The sequence below is a fragment of the Chiloscyllium plagiosum genome, chromosome 17, assembly GCF_004010195.1.
Source record: "Chiloscyllium plagiosum isolate BGI_BamShark_2017 chromosome 17, ASM401019v2, whole genome shotgun sequence".
NCBI classification, from domain to species: Eukaryota; Metazoa; Chordata; class Chondrichthyes; order Orectolobiformes; family Hemiscylliidae; genus Chiloscyllium; species Chiloscyllium plagiosum.
The window spans coordinates 1,693,516-1,715,485 of NC_057726.1; the positions used below are offsets into that span (position 1 = coordinate 1,693,516).

The 21,970-nt window shown below is 43.4% G+C and overlaps 1 protein-coding gene across 1 annotated transcript in view; it reads left to right on the forward strand.

The window, feature by feature from the left end:
• zc3h18 (zinc finger CCCH-type containing 18) overlaps positions 1-21,970 on the forward strand; it is a 222,396-nt gene that overhangs the window by 80,261 nt on the left and 120,165 nt on the right. Inside the window, exon 10 of the mRNA XM_043707500.1 lies at positions 7,794-8,068. Coding sequence (XP_043563435.1) covers positions 7,794-8,068 — 275 coding nt within the window. The remainder of the gene's footprint in view (positions 1-7,793; positions 8,069-21,970) is intronic.

A 21,970-nucleotide genomic window follows, 5' to 3' on the forward strand; every position in this document is an offset into this window, starting at 1 on the left:
GAGTGGGCATAGCTTTAAATTAAGGGGTGGTAGGTATAGGACAGATGTTAGGGGTAAATTCTTTACTCAGCGAGTCGTAAGTTCATGGAATGCCCTGCCAGTAGCAGTGGTGGACTCTCCCTCTTTATGGGCATTTAAACGGGCATTGGATAGGCATATGGAGGATAGTGGGCTAGTGTAGGTTAGGTGGGCTTGGATCGGCGCAACATCGAGGGCCAAAGGGCCTGTACTGCGCTGTATTTTTCTATGTTCTAACCGTGTACAGAAAGGGAACAGCACTGCAAGACAAAACATCTAAGCCAACTAGCAGCAGCAAAGTCAACATGCCAGACACCTGGGTTAGAAACCTCTCCAACAGTCTCAGAGAAGGCCGTACCAGCCCAGGGACTCAACTACACGGACTTCCTAACTGCATCAGAATGTATGCTCGGAACTAACAGGCTAACCGAAGAGACACAGCAAACAGTCAAACTATTGTACCTCTACTAACAAAGAAAAGACAAGTAAACAACTTCAATACCAAAGAGAGGAAAAGCCTAAAAATACTCAAAAATGACAAGAACATAATCAAATTACCAGCAGACAAGGGCAGAATTATTCCTGATGAAGGGCTTTTGCCCGAAACGTCGATTTTGCCTGTCCTCGGATGCTGCCTGAATTGCTGTGCTCTTCCAGCACCACTGATCTAGAATCTGGTTTCCAGCATCTGCAGTCATTGTTTTTACCTCAATAGTTATCATGGTCAAGACCGAATATATTCAGAAAGCAGATAAACTACTTGCAGATACCGACACCTACCTACAGAGGGAGTGTGACCCCCATGCCACAGCTAACCAATAGAATAAATGACACAGTACAGAACCTTCAAAAAAGCAGACTAATAACCAGGATTGACCTTCAAAGGATGAAACTGAAAAGCAACAACACCCGAAGAGTTTATGGATTATCGAAGGTACATAAACCTTGGACCCATTGTGTCACTCCTGGGAACGCCAAATAAAAACATCTTATTAGCAGATCCAAACACTCCACACAATCATCACAAAAATTCCTAGACAGCATCAATAGCATAAACATAGACGAGGATGAATCAATGGTCTCATTTGATGTAATGGCACTGTTCACTTCAATTGACAAAACTGTAACCAGAGAGACAATAGCCAACCTCCGAAACAGGGAGAGCAGGCAACATGACATGGGATCTATCAGCAATGACTAACGGAGAGATGATGGCCTAGTGGTATTATTATTGGACTGTTAATCCAAACACCCAGATAATGTTCTCTGGACTGGGTTCGAATTCCACCATGGCAGATGATGGAATTTGAATTCATCAAAGAAAATCTGGAATGATGGATCTAATGATGACCATGAAACCATTGTCGATTGTTGGAAAAATCCAACTAGTTCACTAATATTCTTCAGGAAAGGAAACTTGCCATCCTTACCTGGTCAGGCCTACATGTGACTCCAGACCCACAGCAATGTGGTTGACTCTTAATTGCCCTTTGGGTAATTAGGGGTGGCAGTAAATGCTGGCCTGGTCAGTGATGCCCTCATTCCACGAATGAATAAAAAAAAGTTCAAACTACTAGACCTGTGCTTAACAACGCATTTCACGTTCAACAACTAAATATATGAACAGATCAATGGAACACCTATAGGCTCATAGCCTTTGCATCACTTCTTCCGCTGGAACACACAGCCCTACTACAAATCCACCCTAAACTCTGGATCAGATACATTGACAACACTTTTGTTATCATTACGAGAACAGAAGTCAAGACTACACACCGGTTTATCAACACCGTACTCAGGGATTAGATTTAAGAGAGAGGAAGAAACCAACGATCAACTCCCATTCCTGGATGTGATGATACAAAAAACACAGAATGGTACATGCACCACAAACGTATATAGGAAAGCTACACACACCAACCAGACCCTGAATTACAACAGCAACCACCTAAACACACATACAAGAGAAGCTGCATTCGTATCCTGTTCAATAGGGCTACAACACACTGTAGCACCACCAATCTATGAAGGGAAGAACACCACCTCTACAGAGTATTCGCCAATAACGGATATCCCTGCAACTTCATCCCCAGATGCCAAACAGGCAAACAACACGACAAGCACATGCCACGGCCTAACTCACTAGCCACCCCACCTTATATCAACAAATGGCTCAGAACTGACTGCCAGACTTCTCTGACCACTGGGATCGATGACAGCCCATAAACTGACAGGCGCGCTCAGACACCAACTCACCAGGACAAAAGACAATACCCAACCTGTGCAAGACAAACATAATTTACATGATTCCATGCAAAAACTGCATGAAACTAATTAGGGCACACAGGCAGACAACTAGCAATCCGCATCCACGAACCAGCCACTAAACACCACGACCAGTTGTCCCTAGTAGCCATACACACACATGACAAGAACCACAAATTCGACTGGGACAATTCAACAATCATAGGGCAAGATAAACGTAGGACAACCAGCAAATTTCAAGAAGCATGGCACGCATCCGCGGACCCCATCAACAAGCACATTGACCTAGACCCAATATACTGGCCACTACAACGAGATAACGGAACCGGCCACCAGAAACAGCAGGAATGGAACCACATAAATTCCAGAAGACACAGTACAGCAGCGTTTCAGAGGAGGCTCCAAAGCACTGAAGATATCACCTGGACAGGAGACGAAACGTCAGCAAATCAACTTGCCAGCTGGGCGAACATACCCACGAGAACATAACAAATAGGAGCAGGTGTGGACAATTCACCCCTTGGTGACTGCTCTGTTGTTTAATGTGATCATGGCTAATTTCAGTGCAACTTCAATTGCACTTCCCTGCCCGCTCTCCACAACTCTTCAACCCAATACTGATTAAAAATCTGCTTCTGTCCATATTAAATTCAGTCAGTGTTGTGGTATCCATGGCACTCTGGGGTGGTGAATTCCACAGATGCATGACCCTTTAGAGAATTCATTTCTACTCATCTGTTTTAAATCTGCTATCCGTTATCATAAAACTATGATACCTCACTCTAGAATCATAGAGTCACAGAGCTCATCTGTGCTGACCAGCCATCCCAAGCTGACCTAGTCCCTAGACTTATCCAGGTAATTACAGACCTATGGGCCTGACGTCTGTGGTAGGGAAGCTACTGGAGAAAGTAGTAAGGGATAGGATATATACCCATTAGGAAGAAAATGAGCTTATCAGCGATAGGCTGCATGGTTTTGTGCAGGGAAGGTCATGTCAGACAAACCTATTAGATTTCTTTGAAGAGGTGACAAAGTTGATTGATGAAGGAAGGGATGTAGATGTCATATACATGGACTTTATTTAGTAAGGCGTTTGATAAGGTTCCCCATGGTGGGCTGATGCAGAAGGTGAAGTTGCATGGGGTCCAGGGTGTTCCAGCTAGATGGATAGAGAACTGGTTGGGCAGCAGGAGACAGAGTAGCAGTAAAAGGGAGCTTCTCAAAATGGAGACCTGTAACCAGTGATGTTCCACCGCTGTTTTTTGTGATATAGATAAATGATTTGGGGAAAAGTGTAGGTTGCCTCATTAGCAAGTTTGCAGATGACACTAAGATTGATGGAGTAGCGAGAGTGAAGGGGACTGTTGGAGAATACAGCAGGTGTAGATCGATTGGAGAATTGGGCAGAGAAATGGCAGATGGAGTTCAATCCGGACAAATGCGAGTTGATGTATTTTGGAAGTTGCCAATTTCACTTTTCCTTTCCTGTACTATTCCATCTTAATGCTAAAGGCTTTCACAGCGAGAAATCCATGACCTTGGCAATGCTGATCGATTTAATTCTGTCTTTGTATGATGACCATACTCCAGCAGTGGTCAGGTGCATGATCTTTTTCTCCACTCAATAATCCACCTCCTATCAGCTAACTCAGTTAAAATAAATGCACTCAGTGCTGACTGAGAGTTGAACCTGTGCCTGTCTATTTTGTTCTGTTTTGTGAGATTGCATACAGCACTTTAACGAGGAGAAAGTGAGGACTGGAGATCCGAGCCGAAAAATGTGTTGCTGGAAAAGCGCAGCAGGTCAGGCAGCATCCAAGGAGCAGGAGAATCGACGTTTCGGGCATGAGCCCTTCTTCAGGCTCATTCCTGAAGAAGGGCTTATGCTTGAAACGTCGATTCTCCTGCTCCTTGGATGCTGCCTGACCTACTGCGCTTTTCCAGCAACACATTTTTCAGCTACAGCACTATAACTGCTGCTATTCTTTGGACCACTTGGTGCAAGGTTCTAATATTAATGGCTCGAAAGCAGAGTGAACATTTTGGGTTCAGTGATCTGTCTCCAGAACTGGTTGTAGCTAGGAAAAGGTTGACATTGGGATGGTTGTATTTGCAGCCCATGTGTTAATAAGGCTGGGCGAAGGACATGGGGGAAAATGCTAAGGCCCTAAAATTATTGAACTACATGTTGAGTTCTGAAGATTGCAGTGTCCCCAAGTGGAAAGTGAGATACTGTTCTTCCAGCTTGCAGTGAGCTTTGCTGGAGCACTACAGCTAAGCCAAAGTGCAGATGCTGGGCAGGGAACACAGTGTGTTGAATTGATAAGCAGCAGGAATCTAAAGGTCATTTTTGCAAATAGAACATAGGTGTGCTGCAAACTGGTAGCCCAGTCTGCGCTTCGTCTACCCACTGTAGACGAAAGCACATCGTGAGCAGTGAATATAGTAGACTAGATTGATTGAAGTGCAGCCAAATCACTGCTTAAAATCATTTAGATTAGATGAGATTATCTACATTGTGGAAACAGACCCTTTGGCCCAACAAGTCCACACCGACCCTGCGAAGAGCAACCCACCCAGCCCTATCCCCTACATTTACCCCTTCACCTAACACTATGGGCAATTTAGCATGGCCAATTCACCTAACCTGCACATTTTTGGATTGTGGGAGGAAACCCACACAGACATGGGGAGAATGTGCAAACTCCACACAGTTGCCTGAGGAGGGAATTGAACCCGGGTCTCTGGCGCTGTGAGGCAGCAGTGCTAACCACTGTGCCACCCATTTAAAGTTTCACAATCTGCTGCTTCTGGGATTTGAGCCTACATTCCCAGAGCATTAAGGTTACTAGTCACGTGACATTGCCACTACACCACCATCTCTGACTTAATAGAGATGTACAGCACAGAGACAGACCCTACAGTCCAACTCGTCCATGCCAACTGGATATCCCGACCCAATCTAGTCCCACCTGCCAGCAACTGGCCCATTCCTAGTCATATACCCATCCAGATGCCTTTTAAATGTTGCAATTGTACCAGCCTCCACCACTTCCTTTGGCAGCTCAATCTATTCACGTACCATCCTCTGCATGAAAAAGTTCACCTGGAAGGGATGTGTAGCCTCGGATAGTGAAGAGGGAAGATGCAAATGAGTGGATATTGTACCTTATTCTATCACATGGGGTGTGTGGGAAGGTGTTGGGAATGGAGGAGGAGAGGACTGAAGAGTCCTAGAGGGAATAGTCCCTGTGGAAGACTGACGAGAATGAAGAGAAATATGTGTCATCCCGCAGGAGGTGGTGGAGAAGGCAGTAAATGATCCTCTGGATGTGAATGCTGGTGGAATAAAATGTGAAGACCACAGAGACCCTACTACTGTGTGGGAGGAAAAAGAAGGGGTGAGGGCCCTGTCAGCCATGGTGGTGGTGAATCCTAGCTTGAGCAAAAAGGTGGACATTTTGGAGACCCTTAGGTCGCCCCAGTAATGTGGGGTACATAGACATTTCCTTGCTGCAGTCCCACTATGGGTCCCACTGACATCGTCAGTAATGCTTCCCTCGCTTGTCGAATCATAGAATCCCTACAGTGTGGGAAGAGGCCATTCAGTCCACCAAGTCCATACTGCCCCTCCGAAGAGCATCCCATCCAAACTCATCCCTGACCCTATCTCTGGGACCTTTCATTCCGCAAGGATAATCCACCGAGCCTGCACATCTTTGTGCTGTGGGAGGAAACCCCTGCAGACACTGGAAGAATGCAATCTCCACACAAACAATCACCTGAGGTTGGAATTGAACCTGGGTCCCTGGCACTGTGAGGCAGCAGTGCTAACCACTGGACCACTGTGCTGCCCCGATATACCAATCTCATCCAGGTTTGGAAAAGTTTCCCTATTTTGCTTCCAATTTCCACTCTGACTCCTCCCTTCCCTTCCTTGACAACTCTGTTTCTATTTCTGGGGATAGGCTGACCCACCAAAATCCACTACTAATCCACTGACTGTCAGTTATTTTGACAATACATCCTCACACCCTGCTTCCATTGGAATCTTTTCCGTTCTCTCAATTTCTCCATTTCTGTCACATTTGTTCCAATGATGCCAGCCTCTATGAAGGGGTTCCTAAATGTCCACTTCTTCCTCAACCAAGGATTCCCAGCACTATGTTGACAAGGCCTCCATCCCTGTCTGACCCATCTCTTGCACTTCAGTCTTCATCCCTTTTCTTTCTTCCCACAACAGTGATACAGTCCCCCCCGTCCCTCACTTACCATCTCATCAGTATCATTTCCAAAGGATAGTTGGCTGTCATTTCTGCAACCTCCAACAGGGTGCCACCACCAGACATACATTCCCCTTCCCTCCCCTGTCAGCCTTCTGGAGGGACTGTTCCCTCTAGTGTAACACCTGCCCATTTACTTAGCCCCTCTTCACTATCCAAGTCCCCAAAATATATCTCTCAACTGTTCACAATGTGGTCTCCTCTACACTGGGGAGGCAAAGTGCAGACTGGGCAACCGTTTTGCAGAACACCTACGTTCTGGCCACAACAATGACTCAGAGCTTCCTGTTGCCTGTCACTTCAACACATCACTCTGTTTCCTGGCCAACATCTCTGTCTCACCATTACTACATTGCTCCAGCAAAGCTAATGCAAACTGGAAGAAGAGTGTCTCTTTTCTGTCTGGGGACTCTGCAGCCTTCGGAACTCAATCTCGAACATTTTATTCGATATCCTGATCCCAACCCCCATACACCATGCCTTGTCATCACATGGGCTACAGTCACAACCATCCCATTGTCAGCTGCTAATTGTCCCAATTAGCAGCAATTGATTACTCCAAGCTGACCTTTATCCATTCCTTTGTCTAGGAGAAAGTGAGGACTGCAAATGCAGGAGATCAGAGTCAAGAGTGTGGTGCTGGGAAAGCACAGCAGGTCAAGCAATATTTGAGGAGCAGGAGGATCGACAATTCCAGCATAAGCCCTTCATCAGGAAAGATGATGGTAACGGACTTATGCCCAAAATGTTGATTTTCCTGCTTCTCGGATGTTGCCTGACCTGTGTTTTTCACGCACCACATTTGACCCCCATTCCTTTGTCTGTCCAACTGTTGTTCTATTGCTCTCTCTGTGGGCTTCATCTTCATCTATCGTTTACTCCCCTCATCCCCCACCCCACCTTCAGTATACCAACCCTTTCCGACCAGCTTTGACAAAGGGTCAGTCAGACTCTAAACGTCAGCTCTTTTCTCTAAGATGCTGCCAGACCTGCTGAGATTTTCCAGCATTTTCTCTTTTGCTTTCCTAGCTGTAATTAGTTCTGAAAAAGGGTCTCTAGACCCAAAGCTTTAACTCTGGTTACTCTCTACAGATACTGGGTTTTGTGAACAATTTCTGTTTTTGTTTGATTTCCAGCATCCACCATTCTTTGGGATTATATTTGTCTGCTAATATTAATGTTATTATAATAATGGAAAAAACTATAATTGTTTATCCATGCCAGGAAAGGGAGAGGGAAAGAGAACGTGAAAGAGAACGAGAAAGAGAACGAGACAGACACAGGGAACAGCGTGAGAGGGAAAGAGAACGCGAACGTGAACGAGGAAACAGGATACGAGAGAGAGAACGGGACCGAGAGCGTGAACGTGACAAAGAACGACAGCGGAGAAAAGACGAGTGGGAAAGAGAACGTGCAAAACGAGAAGAAAAAGATAGAGCACAAAAAGACAGAGAACGTGAGAAGGAGAAACCAAAACAAAGATCTCCACCTCCAGCAAGGTAAGAACAAGCATTTGAGATTTTGGACACTAAGCCCTGTGGTTTTTAAGGGGGCATTGTTTTGAAATTGATCTGCATCAGGTTAACAATACCAGTGATATGTCTTAACCCACTTGTATCTTCTTAGGTATATGTGACAATAAATCTTTCGTTCTTTCATTGTAATACCCTTACGTCTGATTACCAAATGTTTACTTGCGAAACCTGAGCATTTGATGGCGATGAGAGAACAATTGTCACCATCAGCAGCTACACTTTAAACACAACTTTGCTTTATTATTCTATGATACTATTATGCAAGATATGTCTTGCAGTCATTAATATTAATCTTCTTTGACTCTTGATATTTTGATGGATAAATGCACATTGTGGCACGTGGGATTAAGCCATCCTGAAGCAAGGTGTTAGTTCTCCCTTGTGTTCAGGTCAGTTTGGTTGCAATACTGCAACTGTGCCCCGCTGCCTCTGGGACAGGAGGGGTACAGTCGACCAGAGGTCCTGATTATTTTCCAGTGATCTTTGCTGGAAAATGAAGTGATAGACCAGGTGGGCATGAGCTATTGGCCTTTTGGCCCCAGCTGCAGTTCTACTTACTCCACTCACAGTCTCAGCTAATGCATGGAGTAGTCATTGAAACTCTATGGAGCTGTGGCTTACAACTAGCAGTCTTCGTTGTCATATAGTCATAGAGTCCTACGGTATGGAGACAGGCCCTTTGGCCCAAACTGGTTCATGCCGACCAAAATTTCCAATCACGCTAACCCTATTTCCCTGCACTTGGCCCATATCCTTCTAATCCTTTTCGATCCATGTATTTGTCTAAATGGCTTTTAACTGTAGTTAATGTACCTGTCTCAACCACTTCAGCTGGCAGCTCATTCCATATGCATGCCACCCTCTGTGTAAAAAAAAAAGTTGCCCTTCAGGTTCCCTTTTATTCATTCCTCTCTCACCTTAAACTGATGACCTTTAGTCCTCAATTTCCCAACCCTGGGAAAATGGCTGAGTGCATTCACCCTATTCATGCCTCAAGATCTTATACGCCTCTATGAGATCCCCCCTCAGTCTCCAATGCTCTAAAGAAAAAAGTCCTCGCTTGTCCAACTTCTCCCTATAACTCAGTCACTTGAGTCCAGACAACATCCCTGTAAATTTCTTCTGCATTCTTACAGTTTATTAGCATCCTTCCTATTGCACGGTGACCAAAACTGAACACAGTACTCCAAGTGCAGTCTCACCAACGTCCTATACAACTGCAACATAGCTTCCCTAATTTTATACTCGATGCCCTGACTGATGAAGGCCAGTGTGCCAAAAGTCACCTTCACTGCCCTGTCTCCTTTGACTGCACTTTCACAGACCTGTGAGCCTGAACTCCAAGATCCCTATGTTCCACTACACTCTGTAAGGCCCCACCATGAAACTCCAACCTTGATTTTACTTTCCAAAATGCAAGACCTCACATTTGTCCATATTAATCTCCATTTGCCATTTCTCGGCCCACTTTCCCAGCTGATCAAGGTCCTGCTGCAATTTCTGATAACTTCACTCATGATATCGCCTATTTTAGTGTCATCAGCAAACGTATTAATCATGCCTTGTATGTTCTCATCCAAATCATGGATATAGATAACAAATAGCAATGGGCGCAACACCAACTCCTGAGGCACTCCCCCAGTCACAGGTCTCCAGTCTGACAAGCATCCTTCCTCTATTGTCCTCTGCTCCCTACCATCAACCCAAATTTGTATTCACTTTGCCAGCCCCCCCCTAGATTCCATGTGATCTAACCTTCCAGAGCACCCTACCATGTGGAACCTTGTCAAAGGCTTAACTGAAATCCACATGGACTACGTCTACTGCCCATCCCTGTCAACCTTCCTGGTTACTTGATCAAAGAACTCTAACAACTTTGCGAGGCATGATCTCCCACTCACAAAGTTATGCTGACTACTCCTAATCAAACCCGCTTTCCAAATGCATGTATATCTTATCTCTCAGAATTTTCTCAAGTAACTTACCCAACACAGATGTTAAATTTACTGGTCTTTAGTTCCCAGGCTTTTGTTTGCAGCCCTTCTTGAATAAGGGCACAGCATTCGATATCTTCCAGTTTTGTGGGACCTCACTTGTGGCTAACGACGATGCAAAGATATCAGCTAGGGCCCCAGAAATTTATTCTGTAGCCTTTTGCAGTGTTCTTAGATATATCTCATCAGGCCTAGGAGATTTATTCACCTTCATACATTCTAATGCCTCCAACACCTTCTCTACTGTGATATGGTCTTTCCCCAAGTTATCACTACTAACTTACCCAAATTCCCAAGCCTTTGTCATTCTCCATGGTAAACATAGAGGAGAAATATTCATTGAGGACCTCGCCCATCCCCTACGGTTGTACACGTACATGTCCACTTTGGTCCTTGAGGGGCCCTATTCTCTCTCTAGTTATGCTTTTTCCTTTAATATACTTAAAGTACCTCTTTGGATTCACCCTAATCTTCTCAGTTGAGACTATCTTGTGCCCCCTTTTCACCCTCCTGATTTCCTTCTTCAGTACCTCCAGGAATTCCCTTGATCCGAGCTGCCTGTACCTGAGCCACACCTTTTTTTCTGGTCAAAGCCTCAATATGTCTTGTCATCCAGGGTTCCCTGTTCCTACCAATCTTGCCCTTCATGCTCATAGGAACATATAGACCTTGAACTCTAGCTATCTCATTTTTAAAGGCCTCCCACTTGCCAGAGGTTCCTTTGCCTGCAAAGAAACTACTCCAATCAAGCTCTGCAAACTCCTGTTTAATTCGACCAAAATTCGCTTTGCCCCAATTTCGAACCTGAATCTGTGGGCCAGTTTTGTCCCTCTCCATAACTATTTTAAAATAAAAGAACTATAGTCATTGGTCCCAGTGCTTTTCCACTGTCACCTCGGTTAGCTGTCCTGTCCTATTTGCCAAGAATAGGTCAAGATTTGCTCCCTCCCGAGTAGGGCCCTCAATATACTTAAGAAAACTTTCCTGAACGCACTTGACACATTCCATCCCATCTAAGCTCTTTAAAGTTCTGGCAGTCCCGTCTATGCTCGGAAAATTAAAATCCCCTACTATGGCAACCCTATTGCTCCTGTAAGTCCTCCACATCTCCCTGCATATTTGTTCCTCTACATATTGTCTTCAGAAAAGCACTGCAAAACGGACAAAATTCTAAAAATAGTGTCCAAGTATGTATTATGTACACAAATAATTGTGTTTTTCACTATGGTTGATGAGTTAAGTTTATTCCGTTGATTAATTTTCATTGCTGTGTATAACTGGGTCCTGGCATGAGTGACTAATAGTTGAATTTCATTGTTTGGCATTTGAGGATCGCAATCCTTTCAATTGTTTTGATGTCTTTTAGTTCAGAGATGAAGATAAGATTGTTAATCGGCATCTTGGGTTGAGTTATAAATCGCCACATTCATTTCTGGCTGCTTTATCTTGTACTGTTATGGTGAATCCTTGTACCTAGTTTTAGTGGTATTCTGTTGAACTTGCTGTGCTATGTTTTGTTGTAAATTAGTATCATTGAGTAACAGTGCCATTTTCTAATGATCAGTTGCTTAATCCACTCTGTAATGGCCTGGTTGAGACTTTGCCAGGTATTTATTAAGTCATCAGTTGCAAGAATGAAGAGGAAGTGTCTTATGGTTGTCACGGAGAATATGGTGTTTGTAATCCAAGACCAAGCAAGAAGTTCAAGAATAAGCTTTCCGTGTTCAATACTGTTTTGTATGTATAGATCAGTAGACTTGAATTCCTGTGGTTATAAAATGATACCCCTTTCTCTCGAACTGAGACTATAAACAGTGTGCACAATAGAAATGCAATGATCGTTGACTCTCAGTCACTTGAGTCCAGACAACATCCCTGTAAATTTCTTCTGCATTCTTACAGTTTATTAGCATCCTTCCTATTGCACGGTGACCAAAACTGAACACAGTACTCCAAGTGCAGTCTCACCAACGTCCTATACAACTGCAACATAGCTTCCCTAATTTTATACTCGATGCCCTGACTGATGAAGGCCAGTGTGCCAAAAGTCACCTTCACTGCCCTGTCTCCTTTGACTGCACTTTCACAGACCTGTGAGCCTGAACTCCAAGATCCCTATGTTCCACTACACTCTGTAAGGCCCCACCATGAAACTCCAACCTTGATTTTACTTTCCAAAATGCAAGACCTCACATTTGTCCATATTAATCTCCATTTGCCATTTCTCGGCCCACTTTCCCAGCTGATCAAGGTCCTGCTGCAATTTCTGATAACTTCACTCATGATATCGCCTATTTTAGTGTCATCAGCAAACGTATTAATCATGCCTTGTATGTTCTCATCCAAATCATGGATATAGATAACAAATAGCAATGGGCGCAACACCAACTCCTGAGGCACTCCCCCAGTCACAGGTCTCCAGTCTGACAAGCATCCTTCCTCTATTGTCCTCTGCTCCCTACCATCAACCCAAATTTGTATTCACTTTGCCAGCCCCCCCCTAGATTCCATGTGATCTAACCTTCCAGAGCACCCTACCATGTGGAACCTTGTCAAAGGCTTAACTGAAATCCACATGGACTACGTCTACTGCCCATCCCTGTCAACCTTCCTGGTTACTTGATCAAAGAACTCTAACAACTTTGCGAGGCATGATCTCCCACTCACAAAGTTATGCTGACTACTCCTAATCAAACCCGCTTTCCAAATGCATGTATATCTTATCTCTCAGAATTTTCTCAAGTAACTTACCCAACACAGATGTTAAATTTACTGGTCTTTAGTTCCCAGGCTTTTGTTTGCAGCCCTTCTTGAATAAGGGCACAGCATTCGATATCTTCCAGTTTTGTGGGACCTCACTTGTGGCTAACGACGATGCAAAGATATCAGCTAGGGCCCCAGAAATTTATTCTGTAGCCTTTTGCAGTGTTCTTAGATATATCTCATCAGGCCTAGGAGATTTATTCACCTTCATACATTCTAATGCCTCCAACACCTTCTCTACTGTGATATGGTCTTTCCCCAAGTTATCACTACTAACTTACCCAAATTCCCAAGCCTTTGTCATTCTCCATGGTAAACATAGAGGAGAAATATTCATTGAGGACCTCGCCCATCCCCTACGGTTGTACACGTACATGTCCACTTTGGTCCTTGAGGGGCCCTATTCTCTCTCTAGTTATGCTTTTTCCTTTAATATACTTAAAGTACCTCTTTGGATTCACCCTAATCTTCTCAGTTGAGACTATCTTGTGCCCCCTTTTCACCCTCCTGATTTCCTTCTTCAGTACCTCCAGGAATTCCCTTGATCCGAGCTGCCTGTACCTGAGCCACACCTTTTTTTCTGGTCAAAGCCTCAATATGTCTTGTCATCCAGGGTTCCCTGTTCCTACCAATCTTGCCCTTCATGCTCATAGGAACATATAGACCTTGAACTCTAGCTATCTCATTTTTAAAGGCCTCCCACTTGCCAGAGGTTCCTTTGCCTGCAAAGAAACTACTCCAATCAAGCTCTGCAAACTCCTGTTTAATTCGACCAAAATTCGCTTTGCCCCAATTTCGAACCTGAATCTGTGGGCCAGTTTTGTCCCTCTCCATAACTATTTTAAAATAAAAGAACTATAGTCATTGGTCCCAGTGCTTTTCCACTGTCACCTCGGTTAGCTGTCCTGTCCTATTTGCCAAGAATAGGTCAAGATTTGCTCCCTCCCGAGTAGGGCCCTCAATATACTTAAGAAAACTTTCCTGAACGCACTTGACACATTCCATCCCATCTAAGCTCTTTAAAGTTCTGGCAGTCCCGTCTATGCTCGGAAAATTAAAATCCCCTACTATGGCAACCCTATTGCTCCTGTAAGTCCTCCACATCTCCCTGCATATTTGTTCCTCTACATATTGTCTTCAGAAAAGCACTGCAAAACGGACAAAATTCTAAAAATAGTGTCCAAGTATGTATTATGTACACAAATAATTGTGTTTTTCACTATGGTTGATGAGTTAAGTTTATTCCGTTGATTAATTTTCATTGCTGTGTATAACTGGGTCCTGGCATGAGTGACTAATAGTTGAATTTCATTGTTTGGCATTTGAGGATCGCAATCCTTTCAATTGTTTTGATGTCTTTTAGTTCAGAGATGAAGATAAGATTGTTAATCGGCATCTTGGGTTGAGTTATAAATCGCCACATTCATTTCTGGCTGCTTTATCTTGTACTGTTATGGTGAATCCTTGTACCTAGTTTTAGTGGTATTCTGTTGAACTTGCTGTGCTATGTTTTGTTGTAAATTAGTATCATTGAGTAACAGTGCCATTTTCTAATGATCAGTTGCTTAATCCACTCTGTAATGGCCTGGTTGAGACTTTGCCAGGTATTTATTAAGTCATCAGTTGCAAGAATGAAGAGGAAGTGTCTTATGGTTGTCACGGAGAATATGGTGTTTGTAATCCAAGACGAAGCAAGAAGTTCAAGAATAAGCTTTCCGTGTTCAATACTGTTTTGTATGTATAGATCAGTAGACTTGAATTCCTGTGGTTATAAAATGATACCCCTTTCTCTCGAACTGAGACTATAAACAGTGTGCACAATAGAAATGCAATGATCGTTGACTGTTTAGTGAACAGTGATTATGATTATTTCCTGTTCTATTTTTAACTACAATTGGAATTTGACCCCTCTGAATTAGTTTCCTATATAAGAAGACAGCTTGGAATGGCTGATCTGTTACTCAGTAAATTGTGATAAGCCCATTGATGTTAGTCTATCATCAACAGAACTTTACAATCTGCTTGTTAGAGCTCTTCTATTCAGTTGGATGTTTCCACTGTTCCAATTTTGGTCATCTGGATTTAATTCATGTGAGAACATTGACCTTACACCATGTATATTTCACATGTTTTGCTTAAAAAAAGCATAAACATTAAAAGGGAGATGGTGGAATAATAGCAATATCATTGGATTTGTAATTCAGAGGTCCAGGTTAATGCTTCAGTAGCAGGGGTTTAAATCTCACATCTGACTGGTCTGTAAATACCTGGCCTAACCTGCTGCCCTTCTTGAACAAAGGAACCATATTAAGCTATCCCATTCATCTGGTACTTCATCTCTGGACAATGAATTATTAAATTTCTTCAGCAGTCTCCCTTGCCTTCCATTAGCAGCCTGGTGTGCATCTCATCGGGTTGCAGAGATTTATGCACCTTCGTGCTAACTAAAACATCTATTACTTCCTCTTTATTAATCTTAATTTGTTCTCGAACCTTACCATCGCAAATGAAATCCCTGGCTACGATGTCTTTCTCCTTTGTGAATATAGATAAGGAATATTTATATAAGACTCGACTCATATCCTCTCGTTCTGGACACAGGTTGCCCCTTTGGTCTCCAATGGGTCCCACTCTTTCCCTGCTAATCTTCTTACTCTTAATATAGTTATAAAACAACTTCAGGTAATCCTGTCTGCCAAAAACATTTCATTGCCCCCCTAATGTTTTTTAAAGCTACTTTCTGCACTTTGTACTTTTGAAGGGCTACCCTGTTTATAATGCACTCTACCAGATATATGCTTCCTCCTTTTTTCTTTATCCAGCTTGAGATATCCCATTACATCCAGAGTTCCCTGGACTTGCTGCCTTATCTCTTAACTCTTAGAGAGGAACACCCTGGCCCTGAATTCACATTGTCCGACTTTTATAAAACTTGCCATTTTCCAAAAGTAAACTGAGCTGCAAGTGCCTGCTCCCAGTCTATATTTACCAAATTCTGTCTAATGGTACTGAAATTAGCTTTCCTCCAATTTACACGTTAACTTTTGTACTATCCTTATCCTTTCTGCAATATCTTTGAAACTTAGAGTTATGGTCACAATTCCCAAAACGTTTGCCCGCTGACTCTTCAACCATTTGACCAGCTCCATTCCCTAGAATTCGGTCTAAGCAGTGCCCTGTCTCTAGTAGGCTTACCTCCCTACTGGCACAAAACCTCTCCTAGGTGTACTTTTAAAAATTCCACCTCATCTAATCCTTTCACACTAAGTTCATGTTAGCAGAGTTGAAATCCCATACAAATAAACCCTGCTTCTCACATCTTTGTGATGTGCTTATATATCTGCTCCTCTATCTACCTGTAACTATTGGGAGCCCTCTAGTATAATCCCAGCAATGTAATCCGCCTTTCTTATTTCCAAGCTGTACCTATGTGGTCTTATTTGAAGAACCCCCTCGGGCATCCTTCCTCATTACTGCAACACTCCCATTTCTCTTACATTCCACTCTGTCTCAGCACAGGACAGCACGGTGGTACAGTGCTAAGCACTGCTGGCATAGAGCACCAGAGACCCAAGTTTGATTCCAGCGTTGGATATCTGTCTACGTGGAGTTTGTATGTTCTCCCTACGTCTGTGTGAGTTCTGCCAGGTTACCTCCCGCACTCCACAAATGTGCAGGTTAGGTGGAGTGGCCATGCAAAAATGCCCCGCAGTGTCCAAGGATATGCAGTGGAGATGAATTAGATTAGATTAGATTAGATTCCGTACAGTGTGGAAATTGGCCCTTCGGCCCAACAAGTCCACACTGACCCTCCGAAGAATAACCCACCAAGACTCATTTCCCTCTGACTAATGCGCCTAACGCTATTGGCAATTTAGCATGGCCAGTTCACCTGACCTGCACATGTTGGACTGTGGGAGGAAACCGGAGCACCTGAAGGAAACCCCGCCGACACTGGGAGAATGTGCAAACTCCACACAGATAGTCGCCTGAGGCTGTAATCGAACCTGGATCCCTTGTGCTGTGAGGCAACAGTGCTAAACACTGAACTACTGTGGCACCCCAAATTAGACGTGGTAAATGTGGGGTTACAGGGATAGGATGAGAGGGATGGGTCTGGATGGGATGTTCTTTGGAGTGTCAGTGCAGACTTAATGGCCTCTACCTGTATTTTAGGGATTCTGAGATTCGATCCCACCTGAAATTCCTATACCTTGAGCTTCCAGTCTTAAGCTCCCTTCAACCATGTCTGTGGTTGCAATGATATTATGTTCCAATGTGCTGACTAACATTCTTACGTTCATCCACTTTACCATAGATCATAGAATCCTTGCAGTGTGGAAACAGGACCTTCGACCCAACAGGTCCACGCCAACCCTTAGAAGAATAACCCACCCAGACCCATTCCCCTATCCTACTCTCCTGACCAATGCACCGAACCTACACATCCCTAAACATTATGAGCAATTTAGAATGACCAGTTCACCTAACCTGCACACCTTTGGATTGTGGGAGGAAATTGGAGCACCTGAAGGAAACCCATGCAGACACTGGGAAAATGTGCAACTCCAAACAGACAGTCGCCCAAGGCTGGAATCGAACCCTGTTCCCTGGCACTGTGAGGCAGCAGTGATAACCATTGAGCCACCGTGCCACTAATCAATCTCTTTGCATTAAAATAGATGCATTAGCTTTCCAGGCATCCCACCTGTCCATGTCCTCTCCGCCTGCTGAACTGTCCTAGCATTCCTTGCTCTCGACTTTACATCTCCTTTGCCCCATCCCCCTCACCAAATCAGTTTAAAATCTCCCCTGTGCAGCACTAGCAAACTTCCCAGCAAGGATGTTGGACCATTCTGGTTCATGTGCAACCTGTCCAGCTTGTACTGGCCCTAACTAACTCAGAAACCATTGCAATGATCGAACAATTTAAAAATCTAAAATCCTCACTTGGACACCACCCCTTTAGCTAGGATTGTGGTTGAGAAGTGAAGTTGAGGTTGAAGATCAGTGGTGATTGCAATGAATGACATGGAGGCTTCACCTGTCTTATGGTTTACTCTTGTTCCTCTATGTTGTATCTGCTGATATTTAGTTAATTTTAGCTCACAATTTTTAGCCTCTAAAGCAGCTATACATTTTCATATGTGCAGTAGATATGCTGAGGGGCCCATTTTTTAAAAATAAAAGGATCTGTGGAGAAACTGAGAAGTGGAACTGATCGAGTGGAAAAGAGGAGGATGAAGAAATGAGTGCATAGAAACGTAACATCCCTGCTGTGAAGGAAGCAGGCCATTTGCTTATTGAGTCCACCTTGACCCTCTGAAGAGCATCCCACCCAGACCCACTGCCACTACCCTGTAACCCTGCATTCCACCTACCTAAATTGGACACAAGGCACAATTTAGCATGGCCATCCACCTAACCTGCACATCTTTGAACTGTGGGTGGCAATCAGAGAACCAGAAGAAACCAATGCAGACATGGGAATAATGTGCAAGCTTGACACGGACAGTCACCTGAGGCTGAATTTGAACTAGGATAGCTGGCGCTGTGAGGCAACAATGCTAACCACTGTGCCACCGTGCAAGCAGAGAGTAAGTTTGAATTGGTTGAAGAGAAGCTCTGTTAGCTGACATAAACAGTGTTTTTTGAGATCTCAATAGCAGCTTTTATTTATGCAATGCCTCTTACCATAAGTAAATATTTAAATATATATCATGGGAGCATTAAACAACTTTTGACACTAAAAAATAAATAGACTTTAAGATGTGCCTTAAAGAATGAACGTTTGTCACATGATGAGTAGCTGAGGATTTTGGATCTGTACTTGATGAAGTGGAGAAGGGTGACTTACAGGACACTTCGAGGCTTGGGGAGAGTGGATGTTGGGAAGATGTTGCCACGAGTGTGAAAGGCTAGGACCTGGAGGCACAATTTCAGAGTGAAGAGACAACTCTTTTAGAACAGAGATGAGGAATTTCTTCAAGTGACTGTGGAACCCATTGCTGCTGAGGGCTGTGGAGGCCAAGTTTATGCGTGTGTTTAAGACAGGTTCTTGATTAGTAAGGCAGGAGAATGAGGTTGAGAAGCATTTCAGCCATTATTGAAAGGTGGAGCTGACCTGATGGGCTAATTCTGCTCCTGTATCTTATAGAAAATGAAGTAGAGAGGGAAAGAAACTTGCAGACGGATTTTCAGAGTTTGGGACCTAGGCAGCTGAAGTTCTAGAAGTCGTCATTAGTGAAGAAATGAAAATTGGGAATATGAAAAGTCTTGGAGGGTCGTTAGGGTGCAGGAGGTTACAGAATTAAGAAGTGACAAAACTAAGGAGTTGTGTAAAACCAAGATGGCCGTAATGTTGGAGGAGTAGGGTGTTCTGCCCCTTGAGCCCGCTTCGCCATTCACTCGGATCATAGCGGATCCAACATTCCTCTTCCCACTTTCCTACCATTTTCCCATGACTCTTGATTCCTTTGCTGGTCAATAATCTATCTAGTTCAATGTAAATATACACAAGGACTCTGCCGCCAGAACTCTCTCTGGCAAGGAGTGCCAAAGAAACTCAATCCTCAGAGAAGAAATTCTTCCTCATCTCAGTATTAAAAATGCCCCCTTATTCTGAGACTTGGTCCTCTGGTCCTGGTCTCTCCCCTGAGAGGAAACATCCTTTCTGCATTTGTTCTGACTGCGCCCTCTGGAATCTTATATATTTCAATGCAATCACCTCCCATTCTTCTAAATCCAGTGAGTAGATTCTCAACCTGTTTGACCTTTGCTCCTTAATCTGTCCATACTGGAGAGTGATGAGGATGGGATGAGAATACTGAAATGGTAATATTGCTGGGCCAGTGGCGAATGAAGAGTGTTTTGCACTGGGGTGACAGACAAAGCAGAATTCGAGTGAGATTGGGATATGACAGCAGTTTTTGATGGGTTCAACTTTACAGAAGCAGAATGCTATCGGAAAAGCAGTGCCGTCCAGAGGGACCAAAGGTGTAGATTAGGGTTTCACAGTTGCTGTTGTGTTGAGGCCTGAGGGCAGTGTTAGTAACAAGAAGCGAATAATTTTAGATATGGAGAGAATATAGAGTTAGGAATTCAGTTCATGGTCAGATCGAGAATCATGGTTGCAAGTGAACTAGTTCAGTCTCATACAGAAACTGAACAGTGAGATTGGGTTAGTAGCTCTGAAAGAGTGTTTGTGCTGGGGACTGATAACAACTCTATATTGGAGAAAATTTCTGATTATCCACTACTTGATGTTGGCAAGTAGTGAGACAAATCGGGGATAGTGGAATGATAAGTAGCTCTGAGGTTTAGCTGGATGTTATTGGTATACAAGCAGAACCTAATGCTGTATTTTCAAAAAATATGACCACCAGTAGACGAGATGAGAAATGGTGGTAATGATCAAAAAGATCCTTGAAGGACTCCAAAACCAATCATGAAGGAGCAGAAAGACACTGCAGGCAGTTTTCTACTTAGAATAAAACTGATTGGGATGGAACTAAATATGGCAATTCCACCCAACTAGACTGTGGCAGGGTGGTAGTTCTGGAGAAAGATGGTGTGGTCACTCAGATGAGGCTGCAGATGGTTTATGTAGATAAGATGGGAAAATTTAGCATGTCCACAGTCATTCCCTGTGAAGACTCAGTCTAATGTGCCTATTTAAATTAGGTTTGTAAGTTGCAATAGGAGCCAGATCCTACATTTTCAAAGGGGAATTCCTGGGAACTCTCTAATGTCACAATCTAACTCAGCTGGCCATTTGCCAAAGGATCTTTTCCCACTCAGTTTATTTTTAATCTCTTCTGCATAATTTGATCATAGCTTAAAATAGCTGTTCTATTTATAGCTTGATGGGACTGTTCTTCCAACCCATTCAGTCTTGGTAACTGGATCAGGTCTAATTAAATACACATACCAATGAATCTGAGAATATCACCACAAGACACAATTGAAAATAAGATCTTTCAATTTATGAAAAAAACCTGCATGAATGTGCAAAAAAAAATTCTCTGTCTTCCATTTTGTGAACTTCCTTACTCACAGCTAAACTGCTTTCACATATGCCTGGAACATAGAAGAAGGTCTGTCAGGTTAAATAGAGGTGCAAGACAAAAACTGATACTGGCCCAAGCATCAGATACTAGGAAATACTTGACCACACAAGTATTAGGAAGGACTTTGTCACAGAAGTGTTTTAAGGAAGCATTACAAGCACATTGTGTACACTATATGGATTGCATTGTCCTAAAGGCATGCCCATCTTTTCCAAAACTCCATATCTGAACCTCTCCAATCAAGTTGCAGCCTGTACACCTTAACCAAACGTAAATTACATCCTCAGCTGTGCACTTTTTTAAAAAAAAATCATGGAATGTGGGTGTTGCTGGCTTGGTCAGCACTTGTTGCCCATCTCTTATTGCATTAAGTGTCAGTCACATTGTTGTGGGTCTGGAGCGTGACCAGTAAGGATGGCAGATTTCCAGATGGGTTTTTCCTGGTCATCATTAGATTCCTAACTCCAGATAGATGTTGAAATCAAATTCCATCATCTGCTATGGCAAGCTTCGAACCCAGATCCCCAGAACATTGCCTGGTTTTCTGAATTAGCTTAGCAATACAGTAACACCACTAGGCCATCACCTCCCCACTAATGCTCCTTGTTCTTTTTTGCGTCCTTCGATCAGTACACAAACCCACCAGTGCCTCTTTTCCATTGTTTGGTTCCCCATTTCCACTTACCTATCTGATTATAGACGAAAAAATCTCAAATGCTTCACTTCCTTTGCCCACACCATTTGGATCTATTTGTGTCCCCTTTCTGTTTCTCATCTGCAAAACTGTCTCTCATTGACATTCTGATTGAAATGTATTGTGGAAAGTTCTAGTTTTACCTCTTCTTGCATTCCTGTCCACTTCTCCACTGCCTCCATATTGTTATAATGAGTCTGGACTCAAAATCCATGAGGGTTGTAGGTACATTAGATAGGTTAAAAAAACTTTTCCTATTAACAGCAAGTTTGAAAACCAGAGGACATTTATTTAAGGTAGTAGACAAAGGTTGCAGAGGTGAGTGAGGAGAACCTCTTTTGTTAAC